Genomic DNA, 22051 nt, shown 5'->3' on the forward strand with positions numbered 1-22051 from the left:
CGTCGGAGGGCGACAGCCGGCGAGCGGGAGCGGCGCGGAGCTAGGGGCAGGCGGCCGGCTCAGCCCCAGCGCCAGCGCCAGCACGGGCTAGGCTCGCTGGAAGAACCGAGGCTCCGGGCGCAGCAGCAGCCGCGGCTGCCGACCCCAGCGTCGCTAAATGCCCCCGGCCGGCGGCAGAGGACGAAGAGGCTCTGCGGTGCCCCAGGCCCGGGATCGGCTTCGGAGACCGGGCGCCGCCGGCTGCTTTGTCCAGCCGAGGGCCCAGCGAGCGCGCACAGAGCGAGCGTGTGCAGGGAGCGCCGAAGAGCCAGCTCGCCGGGCTGCCGCCCGCCCGCCCTCCGGCTTTGTGCGGCGCTCCACTCGGGCACAGAAGAGTCCGCGGGCACTCGAGCGCCGAGGGGCACCGCGCCCGCCGCCAGCCGGAGCAGTCTTTCTGCGAGGCAGCCACACTCTGGAGGCAGAGAGAAAGAGCGAGTGAGCGTGAGCCGAGAAGGAAGCCACCAGGCCAAGGCGGTCGAACGCGCGCTCCGAGGGAGCTCAGAGCCGAGCGGCAGGATTGTCAGCTTCCATCAAGCCCCCGGGCTCTTGCCCCCAACTTGAGCGCAGAGCTCGGAACTTGAAAACTCTCTGCTCCCCAGGCTTCCCCCAACCATCGCCCTGGCCCAGCGAAAGCTGGGGCTTCCCTATCCTCCAGCTCCCAGGCTCGGTGGGTATTTTTCCTTGTCTTCCTCTGACAAAGCTACAACCCGGTGTTGCCATTTCAACAAGTTTCAAGGTGGAAAGGTGGATTGCTTAAAAAAAAAAAAAAATCCAAATCTCCTGATTTTTTTTTTCTTTGTGAGGACGCAAAAAGAAAAAAAAAAAATCAATAGGAAAGCATTGGCTTTCCCCTTCGTCTGATCACATTCTCTCCCAGCTAATTAGTCTGAGTAATTTGAGAGCTTTTCGATTCTAAGACCCCAGGAGGAAAAGTGTCTTTTCAAAGTTCATAAAGTTGTTGCCTCTTTCCTTGTGCAGATTTTCCAGTCTCCCTGGATCATAATAGCCCTGAATTTTAGCAAGTGTAATTGGGGGAAAATGGAGTTGAATTTCAAGTGGAAATGCTTTCTTTTTTTCGAGTGCTTAAACCCAGCCCTCCAGTCTTGAGTGATTTCTAGAAAGTTTAAAAACAAAGTGAACGTGGTTTCTTTTTTTCTTTTTCTTTTTTCTCTCATACTCTCTAAAGCTTCCTAAGCCATTTTGGACGTTTAACTCGAACTTGGGAAGGTTTGAGGAGGGGGCGGGAGCGGAAAATGAAATGAAAAGCAAAGAGCTTGAAAGCCTGGTGAGTTTACCAAGGACAAATAATAGTTGTTGCCGTTGACATTACATTTTTTATAGCCGGCGACCTTTGCAAACGTCTGAAGGCAATTTGATTAGTTGTTATCTTATTTGGCCCTAGAGAGTGAAACTTTGTCATCTTAATTGCTAATTACTCTTTGGCTGGGGGCCGGTAGAGACGAAAAGTGAGCTCTCTTCTTCACCCCAGCTAAGGAATTTGAGGATGGATTTTGAGAATTAAGTGATTAAAAGAACTGCTTTTGAAAGCTGAGGCTTGAGTTGGGGATGGGGGTGGCAGTGGCCCAGTGGCCTAGAGGACCAAGGCCCCATTGGACTCTGAAGCATCTGGAGACTCTTCCCCCCGCCCCCCCCCCCCCCCAGTGGGTCTCTGACTAGGTTAGGGCTGTAGAAAGCCTAGGGCTGAGCTGGGGGACACTGGCTGCAACTAGGGTTCTAGCCTCTCTAGCCACCACTGCTTCCGGGTGTCAGTGTCGCCAGCTTCCCCGGTCGCTTTTGCACTAAATGTTAGCGATTACTTAAGTAATTAAGTAGCTTCTTAGCTGAGATAGACGTGGGAATGGAGCAGAACTGGAACTTGAGATGCTCCCACCTTCCCAGTTGCTTCAAAAACTAATCGGCTGGGCCTCTCTGGAATCAGCTAGTGAATTTTTTTTTTTTTTAATGGCTTCAAGGATGTATGGGCCAGGAGGGGGGCATTCAGTTGTGGTTGAGTACAGTGTGGGTTATAGAGAGGAATTCGGGAAGTTTTACCCCTTCTAGGAGAAGCCCACCTCCCCTCTCCCTGCCTGCTACTATTCTGCAGTTTCGGAGTCCCACTTTGAGGGGGAGCACATTCTTCAAGAAGTTGGGGTTTCTCCTGCCTGTCCTAGATCTGACTATGGCTGTGGGGACTGAGAGACAGGAGGAAGGCCCTGGGAGCCAACCCAGCTAGAGGTAACTAGGTAACCCTCTCCTCTCTCCAATTTTACCAGACCACATTCAGAAGCTGGGTAAATTCCTCCTCTTAAGTTTATTTTTATGGATTTAAGCTGCCTCCCAGCTAGTTAATAAATTAGACCATGAATGGCCTTGAAGAGAAAAAATGTGCTTCTTGGAATTCTTTGCTTGTAGGCAGGCAAAATTAATAATCACAATAAGAAAGCAGAAAACAGAATGAGTATTTTAGTTTTTTTTCTTTAAACAGGGAGAAATAATGCTGTGACTATTTAATTATTTTACTTCTTTTTTTTTTCCTGCAAACCTCTTGAATAGGTTCTTTATTGTAACTCTCTCTTCCCAATTGAGCTCCCCACGGTGCCGTTGTATCTTTTTACAGCCCCTAACAACTCACACCAGTAGCACAATTACCTCCAGATATTTATAACAAGAAATTACTTTTCTATTTTCTCCCCCCCCCCCACCTTCTTCTTAGGGTAAGGCAGGGAGGGGGTGGTGGAGGGCGAACCTTGGGGGACCCGCACTGGGTCAGGACTTACAAAGCTAGAAGTGTCCCTCTGTTCCCTTTTGTGGGTTGGTGGGTTGTTGGTACATTTGGTTGGAAGCTGTGTTGCTGGTTAGGGAGACTCAGTTTTGCTCTTTGGGTTTGGGGAGAGCTGGAGAATAGAAGCCATTGTTCGCTGCCTGTAGGCTTTGTCGACCACGCTCACCCCCTCCTGTTCGTACTTTTTAAAGCAGTGAGGCGAGGTAGACAGCGTGTGTCACAGTACAGTAAAAGGGGGAAGATCTAAACACCAAAAGAGAAGTTAATCACAATAAGTGAGGTTTGGGGGGGAAAAGTTGGGCTTGCTACTTTCAAAGTCCCAGAAAGGCTGGGAGGAGGGTGGAGTGGGGACCTGACCGGGAAGCTTTGAGGGAGAGAGTGGAAGATGAAGGGGTAACCAGAGTTGGGATCTGGGAGCCTTGGAGCCACTAGGATGGTGAAGTTCCTTAAGGAAGGAGCATGGGCTCTGCAGCCCTGATCTTCCCTAGTCTGCACCCAAAAGCACCCTGAAGTTCTGAGATTCCCCCTTCCCCTCACCTCTGAACTTCAGGTATTAGTCTTTGGCCTCGATTCCTAATGCCACTGTTTCTCTGGTGCTCCCCTTTCCCTTTAACTGGTTCTTGATATTTTTGCAAAATGGTTCCCCGACTTGTCAGATTCTCCAATTCTCCCAAGCCAGGCCAGAGCAGCTACTTTTAAAAGGTGGGGACTTCTGCATGACAGGCTGCTGGAAATGTTGTTGTGACTCTGAGATTTAGGGTTCTATGGTAGTTTGAGCCCTAGATGCACGTTTTGTTTTGTTTTGTTTTGTTTTGTTTTTCTGGGAGTGTGACTCTGAGAGCCCATGGGCCTGTGCTTTTGAGCCACAGCTTGACATACCTTTCTCTCCTTTTGTTTTGTCTTAGGGGGAAGACTTTAACTAGGGGCGCGCAGATGTGTGAGACCTTTTATTGTAAGAGTGGACAGACTTCCCAGATTTCAGGCAAGTTCTGGGGGCTGCTTTGGGTTCCAAACCCCAAAAAAGTCAGAATACTTGTTCATTGTTGTTCACGTGGAAGAAAAAAAAAAATCAAAGTTGGGTTGTTTCTCCTGATTAAAGAGTTAGCTACTAAGGGGTTTGGGGAAAACAGCTTGGGGATATTGGAGTATTTTATTTGTAGCCCAGAGGGTAGATTTTGTATACACTGTAGGGCAGAGGTGGATGCCCCTCTGATGGCCCCAAGCGATTGAGTGGATCATTTCCTCAAGAAGGGGCATTCTCCTGTCCCGGTTCCAGGTCGTCCTCTGTCGGGAGGTAGGGCCTACCTGGCGCTGGCCCTGGATTAACGCCTATATCCTTGCTAACAGAGCCCCATTTTCGAGCCCCGTGGGATCCCGCGGCCCCCAGCCAGCGCCAGCATGCAGAACAGTAAGTGCCTCTGGTCTTTCTCAGACTTCGGGCTGGGGACACGCAGACCGGCAGGTCAGGGGAGGGCGCAGAGGTTCGCGGGTGTCCACGCGGGCCAGGCCCGCCAGGCACGAGGGAAGAGGCAAGAGGCCCCGGGGACCTGAGACAGCTGCGCCCCCCTTCAGACCCGGCAACCCGAGAGGGGAAGACGTTTACTCTGCTGCTCTCGCTCCTAGAAGAACAAGGGCTAGGCCCTTCAGAACAGCCCGCTAGAGTTTGCGAAGCTGAGGTAGAGAAACCCCATCCCCCCCAAATCCTGTAACTCATACCCCCTCCCCGCCCCTGCCCGGGCTCTGACCCCAGAGAGAGAGAGGCTGGGCTGAACAGGGCGGGGCAGAGGCTTCTCCTAGTTGCCCGAGGAGAAGGAGGCCCCTTCGGGTTTAGCCAAGACTGCTAGTCACCACCATCCGGGAGGGGCGTGGGGGCTTCCCTCCCCCAGTCACTCTCTGGACGGCTCCTCCCCTCCTCTACCCCCCCCCCCCCCAGCTACCGGCCTAAAAGGCAAAGGGAGCGGGGTACGCTGGCCTGCGGTGATGGTGGGGTGGGGGGAGGTGGTAAACTGGAACGCTGTAACCCTGTACTACCGGCCAGAGCAGGTTTACTGGGTCTGGGAAGAGACTGGCTGTCCAGCCTTGGAACTGGAGAAGCTCCGCCCTGGTAGCTGCAACTGTGAGGGTTCTGATCGGTCCAGGCCCGCAGTGCGTTTGATTCTCGGGCTCTTTTGCCTCCCATCCTCTCTGTGCTCAGGCCCTCTGGGCCCCAGCCCACCTTCCTGCTCAGTCCGTGGGGGCACTGCTGGAGTGATAGCGGTAGTGGGTGCTGGTATGTGGCAGGGCTTGTTTGCAGCCCGAGTCTGGGAGCCTGGAGGCCCAGTGAAACCAGGCCCGTGCTGAGGTGCAGAGTCTGGAAGCAGTTCGAGGGTTCAGCTGCAGTAGGAGTGCAGAAGGGCCCAAGTCTTCTAGCAACCTTCCCTTGCCGAACCGCAGACTTCGGAGGGTCTCCAGTGCCCGATCCATCAGGCCTGGAAGCGCCAGCCGCCCCAGGTGCTTCCGCGGCTTGGTGGGCGCGAAGCGCAGGAAAGGATTCAAAGGTGGCGAGCTTTAAGGCGGGTTAGTTGTGCAGAACCTGCCAGGCCCGGGAGGGACCTTCCTTGGCGAGGCAAAGGCTTCTGCGCACCTCTCCCGGCTGCGTGTTCTCCCCCTGCAGCTCAGGCTCCCCAGCCGTAGGCTCTCGGGCAGGTCCCGGCCGGGGCCCGCAGCGCTGAGCGTTTGCCGCCGCGGCCTGGCTGGCAGGCCCCGGGGGGGGGGGGGGGGGGGTGCGGGGTCGCGGGCCGGCCTGCAGGGCTTTGTGCCGCTCGCTCCCGGGTGTGCGCGAGGCGCAGAGCATCCAAATTGACACCATATGTTTTCCTATTAGATGCTTCGCGGTCGAATTCTAGGCGCATAATCATCGCCACTGGGCGAGAGCGCCAGCCGTCCCTAGGGAAGGGACACAATGATTGAGGCTTAACCTCTGAAGGGGAACTTAGAGCTGCGCTTCCTCGCTGCCTTTTCGATGCTGGCAGAGGCAACCTGGCGTCTCCTGGGCGAGCACCCGCCGACGGTCGCCGCGGAGGTGGCGGGCACGTTATTTTTATTTTTATTTTTTTGCAATGAGGGGAGAAGGAGGGAGGTCTAGGATTAGGCGGCCTCACAAGCCTTGGCATTCATAGGCTGGGAATTGCTCAGGCTGGGCGTGAAGTTTGTAAAATCTTTCTCGGTCTCTCTCTGGGACAGCCTTTCTCTTTCCGGGAAGGCTCCCTTTGCCCAAAGGGAGGGCTCCGCAGCCCTAGCAGTAGACTGGTGTTGTGAAGCAGAGGAAGGCAATAAAGGGAACTTAGGGGAAACCGGAAGCGCGGTCGAGGCCTTGCTCTGTTGGAGAAGTGGTGTCCCGGCGATGTCCCTGCTTGCGCTGGGCCCGGCCGGAGCCCAGATCCCCCAAACGCCTGTCACTTCTCATCGAGTTGAGGCTCCGCCCCCCCCCCCCCCGTCGGTGAGGGCCCCCCTCCGCCCCAAGCCTTCGGCTACCCTGAAAACTCGGCTCCCCTCGAAGGGGAAACGAGTGCAGTTCAATCTCGTCTGAGTGATCTACAAATAGGGACGGAAAGGGTCGTTTTATCACGGTCCCGTTTGTCGTGACGATGCAATTTCCCGGAGCGGAGCACTGTCACAAAGTGACAAGGCTGCCACAAGCGCCCCGACTGATCTTTTCAATTAGCCTTCCATGCATGATCCGGAGCGACTTCCGCCTATTTCCAGAAATTAAGCTCAAACTTGACGTGCAGCTAGTTTTATTTTAAAGACAAATGTCAGAGAGGCTCATCATATTTTCCCCCCTCTTCTATATTTGGAGCTTATTTATTGCTAAGAAGCTCAGGCTCCTGGAGTCAATTTATCAGAGGCTCCAAGGAGAAGAGAGAAGAGGAGAGAGAGAGAGAGAGAGAGAGAGAAGAGAGCTGAGCAGGGAGCCACGTCTTCTCCTGGAAGGGCTGCTCTCTAGAGTCCGGGGCTGCAGGTTGGAGATTTTTAAGGAAGTGGAAATTGGCAATTGGCTTTATTTGTGTGCCTGTGGTTTCTGGGGAGGGCTACAGAGAGGTGCTAACTCCCTTTCCTGGTTCTCTAAGATTAGACAATGGGGGTGAGGCTGTGAGAATAACAAGATAAAGGAGGGATAGAAGACACTGTGGTGTGCTCCTTTGCTTTTCTTTTCCCTTTCCGATTTTTGCTAATATCTGTCCTTGGCTGTGTGGAAGGCCAAGTTCAGCAGCGGAAGTACAGCGAGCTGTGGCCTGTGCGAATGGACTCCCAGCTCTCGGCCCCACAGCTGCAAGCCGGCGGACTACTTTGTGGTTGGAGTTATCTGGAGCTCTGACCCTCACGCCTGTACTGGAGGCGCAGGTTGGGGTTCACCAGCCGCAGATCTGCTGCTGTGGTTCTTCTCTACTCCTTTCCTGTCTCTTCATATGTGTATGCAATGTCACGTAATATATATGTAATTAAAAAACAAAACAAAACTCCGGTGCTTGCGCGGTGCCTTCACCAGAGTTTGGAGTGTGACAGCAAACGTTTCTGGACTGTGGAGTCCAAGGAAATGCTGAAGAGCTATAGCATTTGCTGTAACAGTTCTAACAATGCAGAGACCTTGGAGATTCAGTGTGGGTTCCGTAGAACCCACGTTTTGTGATGCCATTCAGAGGCGATCTTTGGAAGGATGTTTTCTGAAACGATTGTTTGCACCTTGTGGGTTCAGGGGCTGGCTGGGGTGTTTATGAAGAGGGGCAAAGGGCTGGAGTGACAGCGGCTGTGGGGTGCGTGTGTTCTTGCTCACTGGCATGGATCTGTAACACAGCGCGACTGTGTTGGGGCTGGGCTGCCCGATGCCCCGCATGGTTGCCTGGTCCTGGAGTCGTTTGTGATTGATAGCAGGGACTTGATCGCTGAGGTTGGCATGGGTTGGCAGGGAGCTGAGGATGCATTGTGGTTGTCTTCTCTTCCTCTTCTCCTTCGTCTTCCTCCTCCTCTTTCTCTTGACTCTTCTTCCTCTCCTCTCCTCTCCTCTCCCCTCCCCTCCCCTCTCCTCTCCTCTCCTCTCCTCTCCTCTCCTCTCCTCTCCTCTCCTCTCCTCTCCTCTCCTCTCCTCTCCTTTCCCTTTTCCTCAGGTCACAGCGGAGTGAATCAGCTCGGTGGTGTCTTTGTCAACGGGCGGCCACTGCCGGACTCCACCCGGCAGAAGATCGTAGAGCTAGCTCACAGCGGGGCCCGGCCGTGCGACATTTCCCGAATTCTGCAGGTGATCCTCCCGGCGCCGCCCCACTCGCCGCCCCCGCGGCCCTCCACTCTCAACGCCCTCTCTTCATTTCTTACTGTAAACGCTGCTAATTATGGACCCCCCCCCTTCACCCACCCACCCCAGCCCCTACCCCACACCCGGCCTTCCCCGCTTTCCCCTTTCCTTCCAGTATCCTTCCCTATCTCTTTCAACCTGGGTCAGTCACTTAAGATAACTCATCTGCTTAAGGAAAAAAAAAATGTGTGTGTGAATTAAAAAAAAACAACACCTTTCTCTTTTCATTTGATAAAAAACATTTATTGTGGTAACAGTTTAGGAACTATAATAAATTGAGTTACATAAACCAGCATAATTTTATTTCCCTCTCCCTCATGCCACACTCACCTCAGATTTTGAGATATTTGTTTGCATTCTTCATATTCATGAGGAATATTTATTGATTTTAAAAGCCAAATGCTATTCACCTCCTTACCTAACTCACATTTACAAAATTGAGCATATTTTTAAAGGAAAATAAGTAAAATTTTAGTTTATTTTCCCCCTTTGCTCATTAAAATATGGCACTACTTTAAGCAAGGTCAGCACACAAAAAAAAGTCTTACTTCGTTTTGATGCATCTTCAGGCAATGTTTCAGAAAAGTTTTTTTTTTTATAAAAAACCTTAAAATTAGTTTTTTTTTTTTTAGTTCAAACTGTTTGAAAGTATCATCATATTTGTAGTGTTTAGGGCTACAAATGTAATTTTAAGAAAAAAAGCTCTCTACAGTAAGTTCTCATACCATTGAAGGTATATTTTTGTGTTATAGACCCATGCAGATGCAAAAGTCCAAGTGCTGGACAATCAAAACGTAAGCTTGTCATTGTTTAATGCATACTTAAACAATTTTATTTTTGTCTTGAAATTATTAATAATGTGGTTTTCTGTCCACTTCCCCTATGCAGGTGTCCAACGGATGTGTGAGTAAAATTCTGGGCAGGTATTACGAGACTGGCTCCATCAGACCCAGGGCAATCGGTGGTAGTAAACCGAGAGTAGCGACTCCAGAAGTTGTAAGCAAAATAGCCCAGTATAAGCGGGAGTGCCCGTCCATCTTTGCTTGGGAAATCCGAGACAGATTATTGTCCGAGGGGGTCTGTACCAACGATAACATACCAAGTGTAAGTTCACTGAGAACATTCCCCCTCCCTGCCCTAAGCCCCATGCTCTTTCCTCTTTACCATCTCTCTCTTCACTTGCCCACCCCCCTCCTCCCTACCAGTGTCATCCTGTCTCTGTCTCCTCCCCGCTCCCCCTATGTCACCTCTGTAGCTGAGGGTGTTGAGAGGAGCACGCTGACCTTTTTTTGATCTTCTGGAAATTGGGAGTCAAGTGTGGGGAACTGTTCACCTTATTTGCATGTTTCAAAGTGGAGGGTGGAGGCACCCAGGGAAAGGCACTTGAATGAAGAAGGAGAATGAAAATGAAAACCAAAATCTAACCTCCTCCAACTCAGACTGCCTGACCCTTCCTTCAGGTGTCAAACATCCACTTCTGCCCTAATAGAAAACAAAGTGAAAGAAAGCTCTACACCAAGCCTGTCTTTTTCTTTCTTTCTTTCTTTCTTTCTTTCTTTCTTTCTTTCTTTCTTTCTTTTTAGGAAATCTTTTAACAAAGATTAGGTCACTGTAGACATCCAGCAGAAGTGAAGCAAATGCCCTCTCCATCCCACATTCCCTACCCAACTCAGTTTCCACACCCAAAGTGATGGCTGTCATTCTGTCCACAGTGTCTCTGTCCCAGGATGGCTGGGAGTTTTTTCTTCTTCTTCTTCTTCTTCTTCTTCTTCTTCTTCTTCTTCTTCTTCTTCTTTTTTAATGTGTTATGGGTCATTCTTTAAGGGAGTGGGCGTGCTGAGATGGGAACTGAAGATAGAGCAACTGTCTTCTGGAGACGCTTCCATTTGGTTTGATTTTGGTTTGATTTACAGGTGTCATCAATAAACAGAGTTCTTCGCAACCTGGCTAGCGAAAAGCAACAGATGGGCGCAGACGGCATGTATGATAAACTAAGGATGTTGAACGGGCAGACCGGAAGCTGGGGTACCCGCCCCGGTTGGTATCCGGGGACTTCTGTGCCAGGGCAACCTACACAAGGTAAAAAGCCCAAGCACCTATCCTCAAAACTCTCCATATATGCAGCCACTTGCCATCTTCTCCCTCAACCTTTTCCCTCTCTCCACGTCTGTGCTTGAAGAGTGGGACACACTGACTTGCCCTGTAGGAGGGTAGTATTTGTTGAACTATCTCACTGGCCTTCCCATTTGAGGGTTGTGTATGTCAGGAGTAGTAAGAATGTGGCCCGTGTGCGTGTGCGCAAATATGTTTTGGGCAGTAGTATGTGTGTAAGAGAGCTAGCTGCGTGGTGCCCTATTCAAATTTGCCATTAAAATGCACGGAGAGCCCCCTTGCTGTAGAAGTGTGACAAGTTAACACACTGACAGACTGGGAGGTAAACATAATTGTATCGTTTTGCTTTTTGCCGTAATTGACAAATTACGTGAGTATGAGTAGGGTGCACATGAAAGGGCCAGCAGCAAGATGCAGTGCAGAGTACAGGATAGGGCACAGGAAGTGGTGGTCTCCCAACTCAAACAACACCATCGTCTCGGTCGGTCGCGTTCCTTCCGTTCCTCTGGGCCCCCAGTTCTCACTCTCTGTGGGTGGCAACTGCACAGAAAGGTGGGATGAGGATACTGGGAGCCGGCCTCCGGGTGTCCGGAGCCGCTCGGGGCGTGGGGGTGGGGGTGGGGGCTGGTAGGAGAGAAGGAATCAGGACCCTCGAAGGATCTAGGAGAAGGAACGGGGGAAGAGGAGCAGTTGGGGGTGGGGTGGCGTAGGTTGGCTCTCCCCTCCCCTACACACCCCGAGGTAGCTTGGTCAAGAATAGGAAACAGTTTACTCCGAAGATTAATCGGTATTTGTTGTCCTTGTGACAAGGAGATAATATGCGGGATAATGGGACGTGGCGTCTCACTCCCAAGAGCCCGACGAAGCCTGGGGGCTCCGGGCCGGGGGCGGCGGCGCTGGGACGCTGACGGGGCTGCCCGCGCGTCAGTGCGCTCTCGGACCCGCTCCGGGTGCCCCGCGCCTCCACGGAGCCGGGCTAGAGAAGGGAAAATCGGTAACAGTATGCGAAATATCTGGTACAAAGGATGCTTCTGTCACTCGCAAGAATTTGTTATGGGAACAATCCTGTCGCTCTGTAATTGCTCATTAGAGAACGTTTTGTTTCTCATTAAGGCGACATGAATAAGCGTCTAGTTGAAGGAGACAGCTGTAGAAATGTTCCACAAGAGACCTCTGGACACGATTCGGCACCAATTGCCAATTAGACATGTCAGTTTTAAGAGCAGAAAACAATATAGGACGGACACTGGGAAGATAGAGAGCAAAGCGCTTGCTCCTCGTTTCCCAGCGCGGCCGCTCGGCCGGCAGAGGCCTCCTGATGCGCTGGGCCCCGGGCTCCCCTGGGCGACCCCGCTGGCCAGCTCGTCCTAGCCGGTCCCGACCCCGCGGCCTCCTGGGGTGCCGCTCAGGCGAAGGCCCAGGCCCACTCCCGCCTCTGATGAGGACAGGGAATGACAAGGCTGAGTGCGGACCACCACACCCTCACCTGACCTTTGAAACTGTTGGATTCCCACGTGCGCACGCCGGACACACCCAGGAGACACCCGAACTTGGCATTCCCCAGCGCCCGCCCCTAAACCCCCAGCATCCTGAGGTCCCTGTGACCCCTCCCCCGCCGAGTCTGGCCCCCAGGGTCCGAGAACTCTTGCGGACCGCGCAGTGTCCGGGTCCGGGAGGGCTGAGCCCAGAGCCTCCACGCGCTGGCCCTCTCGGTGCAAGAGCTCACGTTAGCTTGGGGCCTAGAGCGTGTCCACCCGCCTGCTTTCCAGAGCCGAGACACAAGTCCCGGGCAGCCGTTTTGCCAGCCCCTCCGCTTCCACCAGAGGTGGCGCCCGATTAGGGCAGCTTTTCGTCCCGGGAAGCTTGAGGGCGGGAAGCGAGAGCCTAACTCCACGACCCTGTCTGTGGTGACGGTTGCGGCGGGAGGTGGCGCTAGTTCAGGAGCTTTGAACTTTTAGGCGGCGAATCGCTGGAGAATTCTGACTCCCCAGCTGTCAGTTCTCGTCCCGCCACCCCGGCCTCCGCAAGAAACTCGCTCGGGTGCAGCGACCGCGGGCCCCGACTGCCGACCCCACTGGGTGGGGGGGGGGGGGAGGACGCGTCGGTCCCCCACCGCCCACCACCAACCCCCCCCCCCCCCCCCCCCCCGAGCGAGGTCCCGGGCGTGGGGGCGCCGCGGGGCGCTTGTGCCGGGCTTCGGCCGACGCGCCCTGGGAATCCCCAGACCTTTTGGTGCTAAGAAGGCCCCCCTCCCCTTCGCCCCCTCTCCCGGCCCGGGAAGCCGTTTTGGGGTTTTAAAGAGTCCATTACTCCGAAAGCATAAGGCGAGGTTAGGTCTCAGAGGGAGACAAATATGGTTTCCATCTGATCAACGCCATGCGGCGGTGAATAAAATCGTGACGACGTGGGCTGACAACAAGAGACAACTCTATCCAGCCCCAATTCTCCAGCGATTTGGTGGTTTTAGGGATCACGGAGACACTTTTTCTTATCTCCTCCCCCCCACCCCCACCCCCATAATACCCAGGCCCTCTATAGGATTTAGTCAGTCTCTTTTCAACAGATGCTACAATGTTTTGATCCGCGCTCTAGAGCTGAAAAGGTGCCGCAACCGGGTTGCTATCTTTTCTTGCTTGTTTTCCGCCTCACTGATTAAGACACTAAGAAACTAAGGAATGATTTTATTTCCCAGCGTCCTTTTTTTTTTTTTTTTTTCCTCCTCTCCTTCTTCCAGGAAACAAATCCTATCCCCGGCGTCAGATGGTCCTGGGGCTGGGATAATGGGAGGCGCTTTCACTCGCCTTCTCACGGATTAGGCTGGAAGGTGGACGGCGCCCATTGAAGGCCTCTTCTTTTCGCGCTCCGAGGGGGCGCCTTTTAAAGAAGATATCTTAATTGTCTGCCACTTAGGTTTATCATATGGAGAATTCGAGATCCAACTTTTAGTTTTATTTTGTTAAAAGCTTTAAGAGTGGAAGGTAAATCCACTAAAGAAAAAAAGGGGGGGGGGCGCCCAATCTAAGAGTGACCTTTCCTTCAGCGCCTGGCTGCGAACAGTTGCTACTTTGACAGTAGTAAACAAACTTTCAACGGGGCACGCCCGCTCTGCGGGGTCGTGGAGGGGTCCTGCAGCCACGGGTTTCTCCTGGCCGGCCTCTCATTCCACTCCTTCCCCCCTCCCAAAGGGCTCTCTATCCCCACTGACTCTCCCCATCCCTTAAATGTCAATTCTCAAGTCAGAGCCATGCCGGCGTTAGTGTGTAAGAGACAGAGAGACAGGGGGAGATGGGGGGGAGGGTGGGGAAGAGAGAGTGCAACCCTCCAAGTTTTAGATTAGGAAAATGTCAGAGAAGTAGAGAGTAGAGAATGCTATCTGCAGGGGTCTTCTGAGGGAGACCTGGGCAGCTTTGTTTAATTGGTGACATTGAATATGCCAGAAAAAGGACTGGGGTGGGCATGAGTGACCCACCAGAGCGAGGTAGGATTGTGTTCTCCTCAGCGCCCCAGTCCCTAAATGTCTCATGGTTGGAGATTTTTGTGTTTCCCCAAAGCAATAACCCACGGAACTAGTTTCTAGTTGGCCAAAAAGGGCTATTTGTAAAGTCTTCCTCGTTCACCGAATCTGAAAATAAGGGGGGGGGGAGGGATTTCTTCTTTCTTTCCACTTTGAAAAGTCACCTGGAAACTTGGGGCAGTAAATTAGTACAGACACTTGTGCCCACACACGTGGGTCCAGTGTCTCCTTCAACTAAGTACCCTCTCCCACCCCCTCCCCATCTCTCTGAAGTAGCAGGAGATGACCCAAAGTAGAGCCAGTCTGTTTAGCAATTGTCTCTCTCTGTCTTCCTTTCCCCCTTTCTCTCCTTGTCTCCTTAAGTCCTCTTGCCTTTTTTTCCTCTTGGCATTTCTGTCCTTCTTATACCTTTCTGGGCTCTGTCTCTTTGGAGCCCTTCATCTTTTTCCTGCCTCCTCTCCTCCTCTCCAACCCCCTCCCCCTCGGCCCTCATCCTCCCTCTCTGCTTCCCTCCTCCTTACCTCGGAACTGGTCTCCATCCTCCCTGCCTTCCCCGTCCACCCTTCCCACACAAGCCTGCCTGGTCCCCAACGACTTTTCCTGCCTCTCCCCACCCCCTGCTCTGGCCCCCTATCCACCCTCCATCCCCCCAGCCAAGCGCCCTAAATAGCATTGAGGCGACCGCTCTTCGGACAGTGATTAATGATAGCAGAGCAGAGGGGTTAACACACTTCACTGAAAAGTCTGTTGACTGGGCTTCTTGTAACACAATGTGGCCCGCTGCACGCCTCAAGAGAATCCTTTTGTTGTCCGCGCTCATTGTGGCCTCAAAATTCTGCCCACGAAAGTTTGCCAACGCTCCTGCCCCAGGAGTTTAATAGTTTCCCTTACTCATGGGGCATTGTGCAGCGCTGAAAAGCAGCCCCTCGCTATTCAAGTGTTGGTGGTCATCTCAATAGATCTCCAAGGGCCCATATGGTGGCCAGTGCCGATGAATCCGCCTGTTTAAATGGGGGAGAAAGTTGGGGTTTTAAAACATTTCAAAGTTTCTGAAAAGATCCCACTAGATCCTGTCACAATTCCCTGAACTCTTTGAAGGCACTGCCTATTGTCTCCTGGTTATAAATGATATTCCTGGCCAAGTCGATTCCCACCAAGGAGCTCCTAGAGGCCCCTCCCTCCCGCCCCCCCACCCCCACCCCGCTGCCACCGGCCAAATTTCTAGGATGGGGGGGGGGCAGCCCCTTTGGTATCCCTTGGGGGCCTCAGGACCCAAGACCCAGGACCCAGCTTGCAGTGGCTCTGGAGGCCCGGTGAGGGCTGAGTCCTTCCTTCAGACAGGCTGTGGCCTCAGGAGCAAGAGGCAAGGCAAGATACAGCTAGCCCAAGTGTACATCTTGCCCTGGAAGCAGCAAGGGAAAACAATAAAACTTTCCCCTGTTTAATGATAGAAATTACAGTAAAAGTGGTGGAAATGCCCTAATTAAAAATGTACCACTTAAATGATATGCCAAGGATTCAGCTGCGGCATAGCATATTTAGCTAGTTAGTGAACTCTCTACTATTTCTTTTTTAAAATTACACGTTAAAAATTTAAAAGAAATCTTACTTTTCTCTGGTGCAACACATTACAAAGAATGGACAGTCCTTTTATCTAAATATAAAATTCCATTTTCAGCAATTATAGCCTGTTCTTGGTGATGATATAATTACAGCTGTGCTCGTAATAGGTGTCAAGGCAAAGCGCACTCATACAATAGTTGAATAAAACTGCAGAACAATGCAAGCATTTCTAAATTCACAACCTTTAAAATGAAATTGACTGTGCAGAATTCAAATAAAAACTAGATAAATATTTTTTTAAAAAGATTACAAGCTTGGTTTGGTTTCTTAATAGCATTTTCTACAAACCTATCAACATCTAATTGATTAGATAGGAATTACTGATTATAGATCAGCTGAAATCTTGAACATCACTCTTCTATTTTCCCAACAGAGCTATAGGTAAATAAATTCTGTAGGGAAAGGGGAAATGGGTAAGGCATTTGGGACTCAAGGTTAGTTATGAAAGACCATTGTAATTGGAAACTTCAGCACTCGTTTTGTTATTTAAAGAAATGCCCTTCTGTGATGTCCATATCGTACAGTCTCTTCTTGATGAAAACAGAAAGACAATGGTGATAAGATAGCGTACGTCACTAATGTCTTTTATTAGAGGAAGACTGACAGTTACTTTGGGAATGCCTTGAGACTGTCACAATGTACTGCTCTTGGAGTTTATGGCTATACCCAGGCCCCTTTTGGAGGCTCCAAGTTATTCCAGATTTCTCTTACTGTCCCTTTCTTTTTGTTCCAGATGGCTGCCAGCAACAGGAAGGAGGGGGAGAGAATACCAACTCTATCAGTTCCAATGGAGAAGATTCAGATGAGGCCCAAATGCGACTTCAGCTGAAGCGGAAGCTGCAAAGAAATAGAACATCCTTTACCCAAGAGCAAATTGAGGCCCTGGAGAAAGGTGATGGAGTTTTTCAAAGTAGGGAGGCCGTAAATCAAACTAAATGCCACATCTTCAGTACAAAGAGCTAAATTTAGCCAGGGCCCTTTGCATAGAGGACTGAAAAGCTTTCTTTTTTCTTTCTTTTTTTTTTTTTCCTGGGCATCTTTTCAGTGTGTGTGTGTGTGTGTGTGTGTTTTCTTTCTTCTTTTCATGTACCAGTAATTCAAAGACTAAGAGTCTGACTTCTCATAAAGAAAAAATGATGGTTTTGCTAATTCAGGCCACAGAAGGGTCCTCGAATGAATGTCATTCCGAAGGAAATTTAACTTGGTTCTGGTGGGATAGCTCTTTCAAGTACAGTCAGTGTTCATAGTAGCGGCATTTTAAAGGGAGTTGGTTGGAAGGGACAGAAATGGGGAGGCGGGAACCAGTTTGATCCAGGGCTTCGTTGACACATTTTGCATAGTTCCGGTGCAACATAGAAAACGCCACTTACTCTTTCAGAGTTTGAGAGAACCCATTATCCAGATGTGTTTGCCCGAGAAAGACTAGCGGCCAAAATAGATCTACCTGAAGCAAGAATACAGGTACCCAGAGAACATGTGGTTTCATGCTTTGCCCTTTCTAGACACAAAGGTGCTTCTAAGGAACACCGTTCATTGACATAAACAGTAAGAGATTCAGTCCCCTAAATGCTTTGCTGTCACCGGGGGATGGGGGTGGGGAGCAGAGCAAGTGCCAGGGGGGAGGTTGAGTTGGGAGTAGGCACAGGCCTAACCTGTTCCATCTGACTTCCAGGTATGGTTTTCTAATCGGAGGGCCAAATGGCGAAGAGAAGAAAAACTGAGGAATCAGAGGAGACAGGCCAGCAACACACCTAGTCACATCCCCATCAGCAGTAGTTTCAGCACCAGTGTCTACCAGCCAATCCCACAACCCACCACGCCTGGTAATTTGAATACCACTGCCACTAAGTGTGTCTCACCTGTTTGCCCTGGCTCTGACTTTCAGCATGACTGTCTGAGGTGTCTCTCTCCCTGCAGTTTCCTCCTTCACCTCTGGCTCCATGTTGGGCCGGACAGACACAGCCCTCACAAACACGTACAGCGCTCTGCCACCCATGCCCAGCTTCACCATGGCGAATAACCTGCCTATGCAAGTAAGTGAGGCCGCCGGCCGTCTGCTTACCGGGTGCCTTAGAGAAGAAGTGGAGAACGGGTCAGGGCCTGCAGACCCCACTGGCCACGCATGTGCCCTTGGGAGCCTTTCTCACTGCAGCCATTAGCTTAACCAGTCAAGGCTGAGGTGAAAACAGTCAGTCCAGTCTTGTAGTTGGGTTGATGGATTGATTGACTCGTGCTCTTAAAAAAAAGCACAAAAGCCAAATTAATCTGCCTTTTGCTCTGAGAAGATGTTAGCTTGATAACGTTGGGTGGGAATGGGCATGTTTTGCGTACTGGTGAAAGTGGTGTCAGAAAATGGAAATAATGCTGACACGTTATTAGATAGCAAGGGGTTAGTATATGTAAATTCGGGTTTATATTAATGTGTTCATATAAATGAATATATAACCTGTGTGTGCATTTTGGACATTATTTAGTGTATATGTGACAAACCAGTGAGGAAGAAAAAAAGGATCAGAAATAAGATTTATATTTGCCTTGTGGGATATATTTTGATATAAAGGAATGGTGAGTTTTCTTTCTACAGCTTATGATGAAAAAAGGAATACAGGTGCTTGCTAAAAATTTAGTGGTCTTTGTCATGGATCATGTAATGAGTTTGTGGTGCTCCTCGCTGCCTGGGTAGGTTGATGTTCTTCACTCGGTGTGAAGAACCTGCCTCTGCCCTCCATTCTGTCTCGAATGTTTATCAGCTCCTATGTGTGCAAGGCCCTGTAGTAGGTTAGCCCTTTATGATGGAAGTTGTATAGGGCAGGTGGACTATACTAGAACTTTGGAGCTGGATGGATTCTTGATGGGAAAAAAATTGGCCTTCCTTCCGGTGGGCCTTGTTGGTGATTTTCCCAGGACTCCTGTTTGTGCAATGCTTGGAGGATGCCGGATGGTGTGAGATTGGCCAGCGTGAGCCCCTGCTGGAAGCAGTTCTGGGGTTACACAGATTGTTTACTCACCACTGAACATCTTTTGATGAGTTTCGAGTCCAAATAACAGCAAAATAAATGTTTCCCAGTCTCCAGACGAATGTACGAGCAGCTAGATAAGCGACTTCAGAGGAATTATTCACATGTTTATTTTTATTTCATTGGGATATTAGTAGCCATAATGCAATTAATGTAAATTAAGGGATTAACAGCCCATTGGTTGGTATTACTACAACTGCTTTGGAATTTTCCAGAAGTCAGGTTGCCTAGAGGAAGTGATTTTGGGAATTAGAAACAAATGCAAGCTGAAATTCTGGCAGGGCCCTCAAGGCCTGCTTGCCTCTTTGAACCTGAGGTTACCACTCATCCTCTGACTTTAATAAGGCCACGGAGTGTCTTGTTCGGTTTTGCAAATTGTAGCAATATCTAGGTTTCTGCAAAGATAACAAAGTTTGTATATGAGAAAATATTCAGAACCAATTAAATAGGTGCTACTCTTTTATTCAGGTTATTTCCACCTATAAAGTGGTGTGGGGTCAATTTATTTCAAACGTTACACAACTTATATGAAAGTTACACAACTTATATGAAACAAAACATATATACTTTTGTAAAGCATAGAGAAAATTAAAAAGTTACTAATGATTCTCCTGTTCAGAGAAAATTACTCTCTGAATTTTGGAGTTGGGGTGTGCTGGTCTGTCTGTCCATCAATTCATCTTGTTGACCAAAATCTTCAGCCATTTTACAAAGGGTGGGTGTCTCCCTCTGAACTTTCTCTAATGTGTCACCCTCTCTGAGAATGTGGATCTTGAGATGTTAAACATTTCTGCAGTTTGTAGAACGGAGTAGTGCCATCGTCGCCCTTATTCCTGGCATGATGCTTGTATTAATCCATCCCAATCTTGCTGGCCTGGCATAGCCCCATGGAAGCTCATGAGGGATTTTGTCCCAGCTCTGTGTATTTCTTATTCAGTTAGGAGAAAGGTTTGCCTCCTCAATACCACCAGACCAAACACTTAGAGGGCAGTAACCCAATTTTGTGGATAAAACCCAACCTGGGTTTTTAGGTCTGTAAGGAAGTCACAGCTAATTCGCAGGATGGGGCTAGGTATTAACTGATGCTTCTAACCACGTTCATCGGAGATCATTACTGATGTGTCTCTTCAAAGAATCTTTAATCCAACGAGTCCTACCATGGAAGGCTCCCAAGGTCCCTGAAGCAGACTTTATGGAGAACTCTGTCTACAGTTCTCTGCCCAAAGCCTGAGATACAGGATTTGGGGGTCACTAGATTCCCAAATAGATTGGATTTGCAGGAGAGGGGGTGTGTTTTAATGGAAGTCCTCATGCTATAGATTCTCTGAAGATGCCATCAGAGGTCCAAGATGAAAATGGACAGAAACCCTATTAATTTTATGGATAGTGCCAACCATCTAGCTAGACAGTTGTCTGAATTTATATTACTTTTAGGCAACTTTACTCTAGTGGTGGTCAACAGAAGGACTGGTTGTAGGCCCGACTGTTGATACGGAATTCCAGTACTTTCCACCAGGGCACCTTTACTGATCAGACGTGTTGGCACAGTTCCTGGGGAGGACAGAGCCCGGGGATGCGGCTGTGTGACGTGCTTCTCGGTAACCACAGGTTTGCCTTTCTCCTCTCAGCCCCCAGTCCCCAGCCAGACCTCTTCGTACTCCTGCATGCTGCCCACCAGCCCTTCGGTGAACGGGCGGAGTTATGATACCTACACCCCCCCACATATGCAGACACACATGAACAGTCAGCCAATGGGCACCTCGGGCACCACTTCCACAGGTGAGCCGCCCTTCCCTGCAGGCTGCACAGAGGTGGCCTTTGCAGCTGCTTTTGCCAGGTGATCTAACTCCACTTGAAGTTACTCTAAAAAGAACCTCCTGGCCGTGTGTGATGGTTTGTTTAACTCTTTGCTGTTTCCCTCACTTCTCTGGGGGAAAACTGATCAGAAGGGGACATTTAGTCAAGCTGTACTAGTAACTTGAGACCATGTAGACAAAAAGCAAGGTTGTTTTTCCTGAATTTGGTCACAGAAGTTATATATGAAGACAAGGCCTGAGAATGTCAGCTTTCTGAAGAGAGATTATTAGCCAGAGCTCAGCAGCGAGGGCCTCCGAGTGAGGGGCATGGTGAGTGTTTATCAAAAGACTTCTCACCCTCCCAGCCCCTCCATGCCTTTCATCGCAACTGAAGAAGTACCACATTGGTTTGCCAGAGATAGTTTTACTTAAGTTTTTTTTAACGTTTATTTATTTTTGAGAGAGAAAGACAGAATGCGAGCAGGGGAGGGGCAGAGAGAGGGAGACACAGAATCCGAAGCAGGGTCTAGGCTCTGAGCTGTCAGCACAGAACCTGACACGGGGCTTGAACCCACGAACCGTGAGATCATGACCTGAGCCAAAGTTGGACGTATAACCGACTGAGCCACCCAGACGCCCCCTTTGCTGGAGATAGTTTTAATGCTAAAGTTCCAACCATGCAAACAAATGGAGGTGTTGTGTGTGTGTGTGTGTGTGTGTGTGTGTGTGTGGACTTGGAATTCAATAGATATGTGTAAACATGTAATCTTGTTTCTGAAGGTTCTACTTTTGCTTGTGAGACTTTAAGTATTTTTTTTAAATACAGTTAGAAAGTATTATGAGATTTTTTTTTTAAACCTATAAATTCATGCTCCATGCTTGTCTCTCGAAGGGAATTTCTACATGGCTATTTCTTTCATCCACTTCTAGGACTCATTTCCCCGGGTGTGTCAGTTCCCGTTCAAGTTCCTGGAAGTGAACCTGATATGTCTCAATATTGGCCAAGATTACAGTAAAAAAAAAAAAAAAAAAAAAAAAAAAAAAAAAAAAAAGATATATGGTGTTAATTCAGTCAGTGACTATGTGGACACAGCAGTTGGGCGTTCAGGAAGGAAAGGAAAATGGCTGTTAGAAGCACTTCAGATCTGCAATTGTGTCCTGTGTTGTACCACTGGGGAATGGACTTGAAGCAAGGACCTTTGTATACAGAAGGCACGCTATCAGTTGGAACAAATCTTCATTTTGGTATCCAAACTTTTATTCATTTTGGTGTATTATTTGTAAATGGGCATTTGTATGTTATGAAAAAAAAAAAAGAACAACGTAGACTGGATGGATGTTTGATCTGTGTTGGTCATGAAGTTGTTTAAAAAAAAAAAAAAGGAAACCATGATCAACAAGCTTTGCCACGAATTTAAGAGTTTTATCAAGATATATCAAATACTTCTACCCATCTGTTCATAGTTTATGGACTGATGTTCCAAGTTTGTATCATTCCTTTGCATATAATTAAACCTGGAACAACATGCACTAGATTTATGTAAGAATATCTGTTGGTTTTCCAAAGGTTGTTAACAGATGAAGTTTATGTGCAAAAAGGGTAAGATATAAATTCAAGGAAGAAAAAAGTTGATAGCTAAAAGGTAGAGTGTGTCTTTGATAAAAATCCAATTTGTTTTATGTCAAAATGTAAGTATTTGTCTTCCCTAGAAATCCTCAGAATGATTTCTATAATAAAGTTAATTTCATTTATATTTGACAAGAATACTCTATAGATGTTTTATACACATTTTCATGCGATCATACGTTTCTTTCTTGGCCGGCAAAAATTAATTGTTC

The 22051-nt window shown here is 49.4% G+C and overlaps 1 protein-coding gene and 1 long non-coding RNA gene across 5 annotated transcripts in view; both read left to right on the forward strand.

Annotated features, from left to right (window-relative positions):
- LOC147576575 (uncharacterized) overlaps positions 1 to 3748 on the forward strand; it is a 6176-nt gene extending 2428 nt beyond the window's left edge. Inside the window, exons 3-4 of the long non-coding RNA XR_015240937.1 lie at positions 1226 to 1324; positions 3727 to 3748. This is a non-coding gene — a long non-coding RNA (uncharacterized LOC147576575). The remainder of the gene's footprint in view (positions 1 to 1225; positions 1325 to 3726) is intronic.
- On the forward strand, positions 3747 to 21603 carry PAX6 (paired box 6). 4 transcript variants are annotated; one of them, XM_086677748.1, is made up of 12 exons: positions 3747 to 3803; positions 4169 to 4229; positions 7966 to 8096; positions 8903 to 8944; positions 9039 to 9254; positions 10064 to 10229; positions 16133 to 16291; positions 16778 to 16860; positions 17072 to 17222; positions 17317 to 17432; positions 20045 to 20195; positions 21143 to 21603. In XM_086677748.1, exons 2-12 carry the CDS (start codon positions 4220 to 4222, stop codon positions 21226 to 21228), a joined length of 1311 nt encoding a protein of 436 aa, XP_086533874.1. In that variant the 5' UTR covers positions 3747 to 3803; positions 4169 to 4219; the 3' UTR covers positions 21229 to 21603. The 4 variants fall into 4 exon arrangements, with proteins under 4 accessions (XP_086533874.1, XP_086533875.1, XP_086533876.1 ...); XM_086677749.1 differs by lacking the exon at positions 8903 to 8944; XM_086677750.1 differs by lacking the exons at positions 3747 to 3803; positions 4169 to 4229 and adding an exon at positions 6320 to 6814 and having other exon boundaries at positions 7960 to 8096; positions 21143 to 21270.
- Positions 21604 to 22051: the final 448 nt, after the last annotated feature.

Source organism: Puma concolor, chromosome D1 (assembly GCF_028749965.1).
Source record: "Puma concolor isolate L17-30 chromosome D1, mPumCon1.1.hap2, whole genome shotgun sequence".
Taxonomy (NCBI): Eukaryota; Metazoa; Chordata; class Mammalia; order Carnivora; family Felidae; genus Puma; species Puma concolor.

What these genes read in the sequence shown, in the direction of transcription:
- PAX6 (XM_086677750.1), top strand. Translation starts at nt 6,613, where the DNA reads ATGTCAGAGAGGCTCATCATATTTTCCCCCCTCTTCTATATTTGGAGC. An exon ending in AATTGAGGCCCTGGAGAAAG is followed by an intron (nt 16,292 to 16,777) that starts GTGATGGAGTTT and finishes TTACTCTTTCAG; the next exon opens with AGTTTGAGAGAACCCATTAT. An exon ending in CTCGGGCACCACTTCCACAG is followed by an intron (nt 20,196 to 21,142) that starts GTGAGCCGCCCT and finishes ATCCACTTCTAG; the next exon opens with GACTCATTTCCCCGGGTGTG.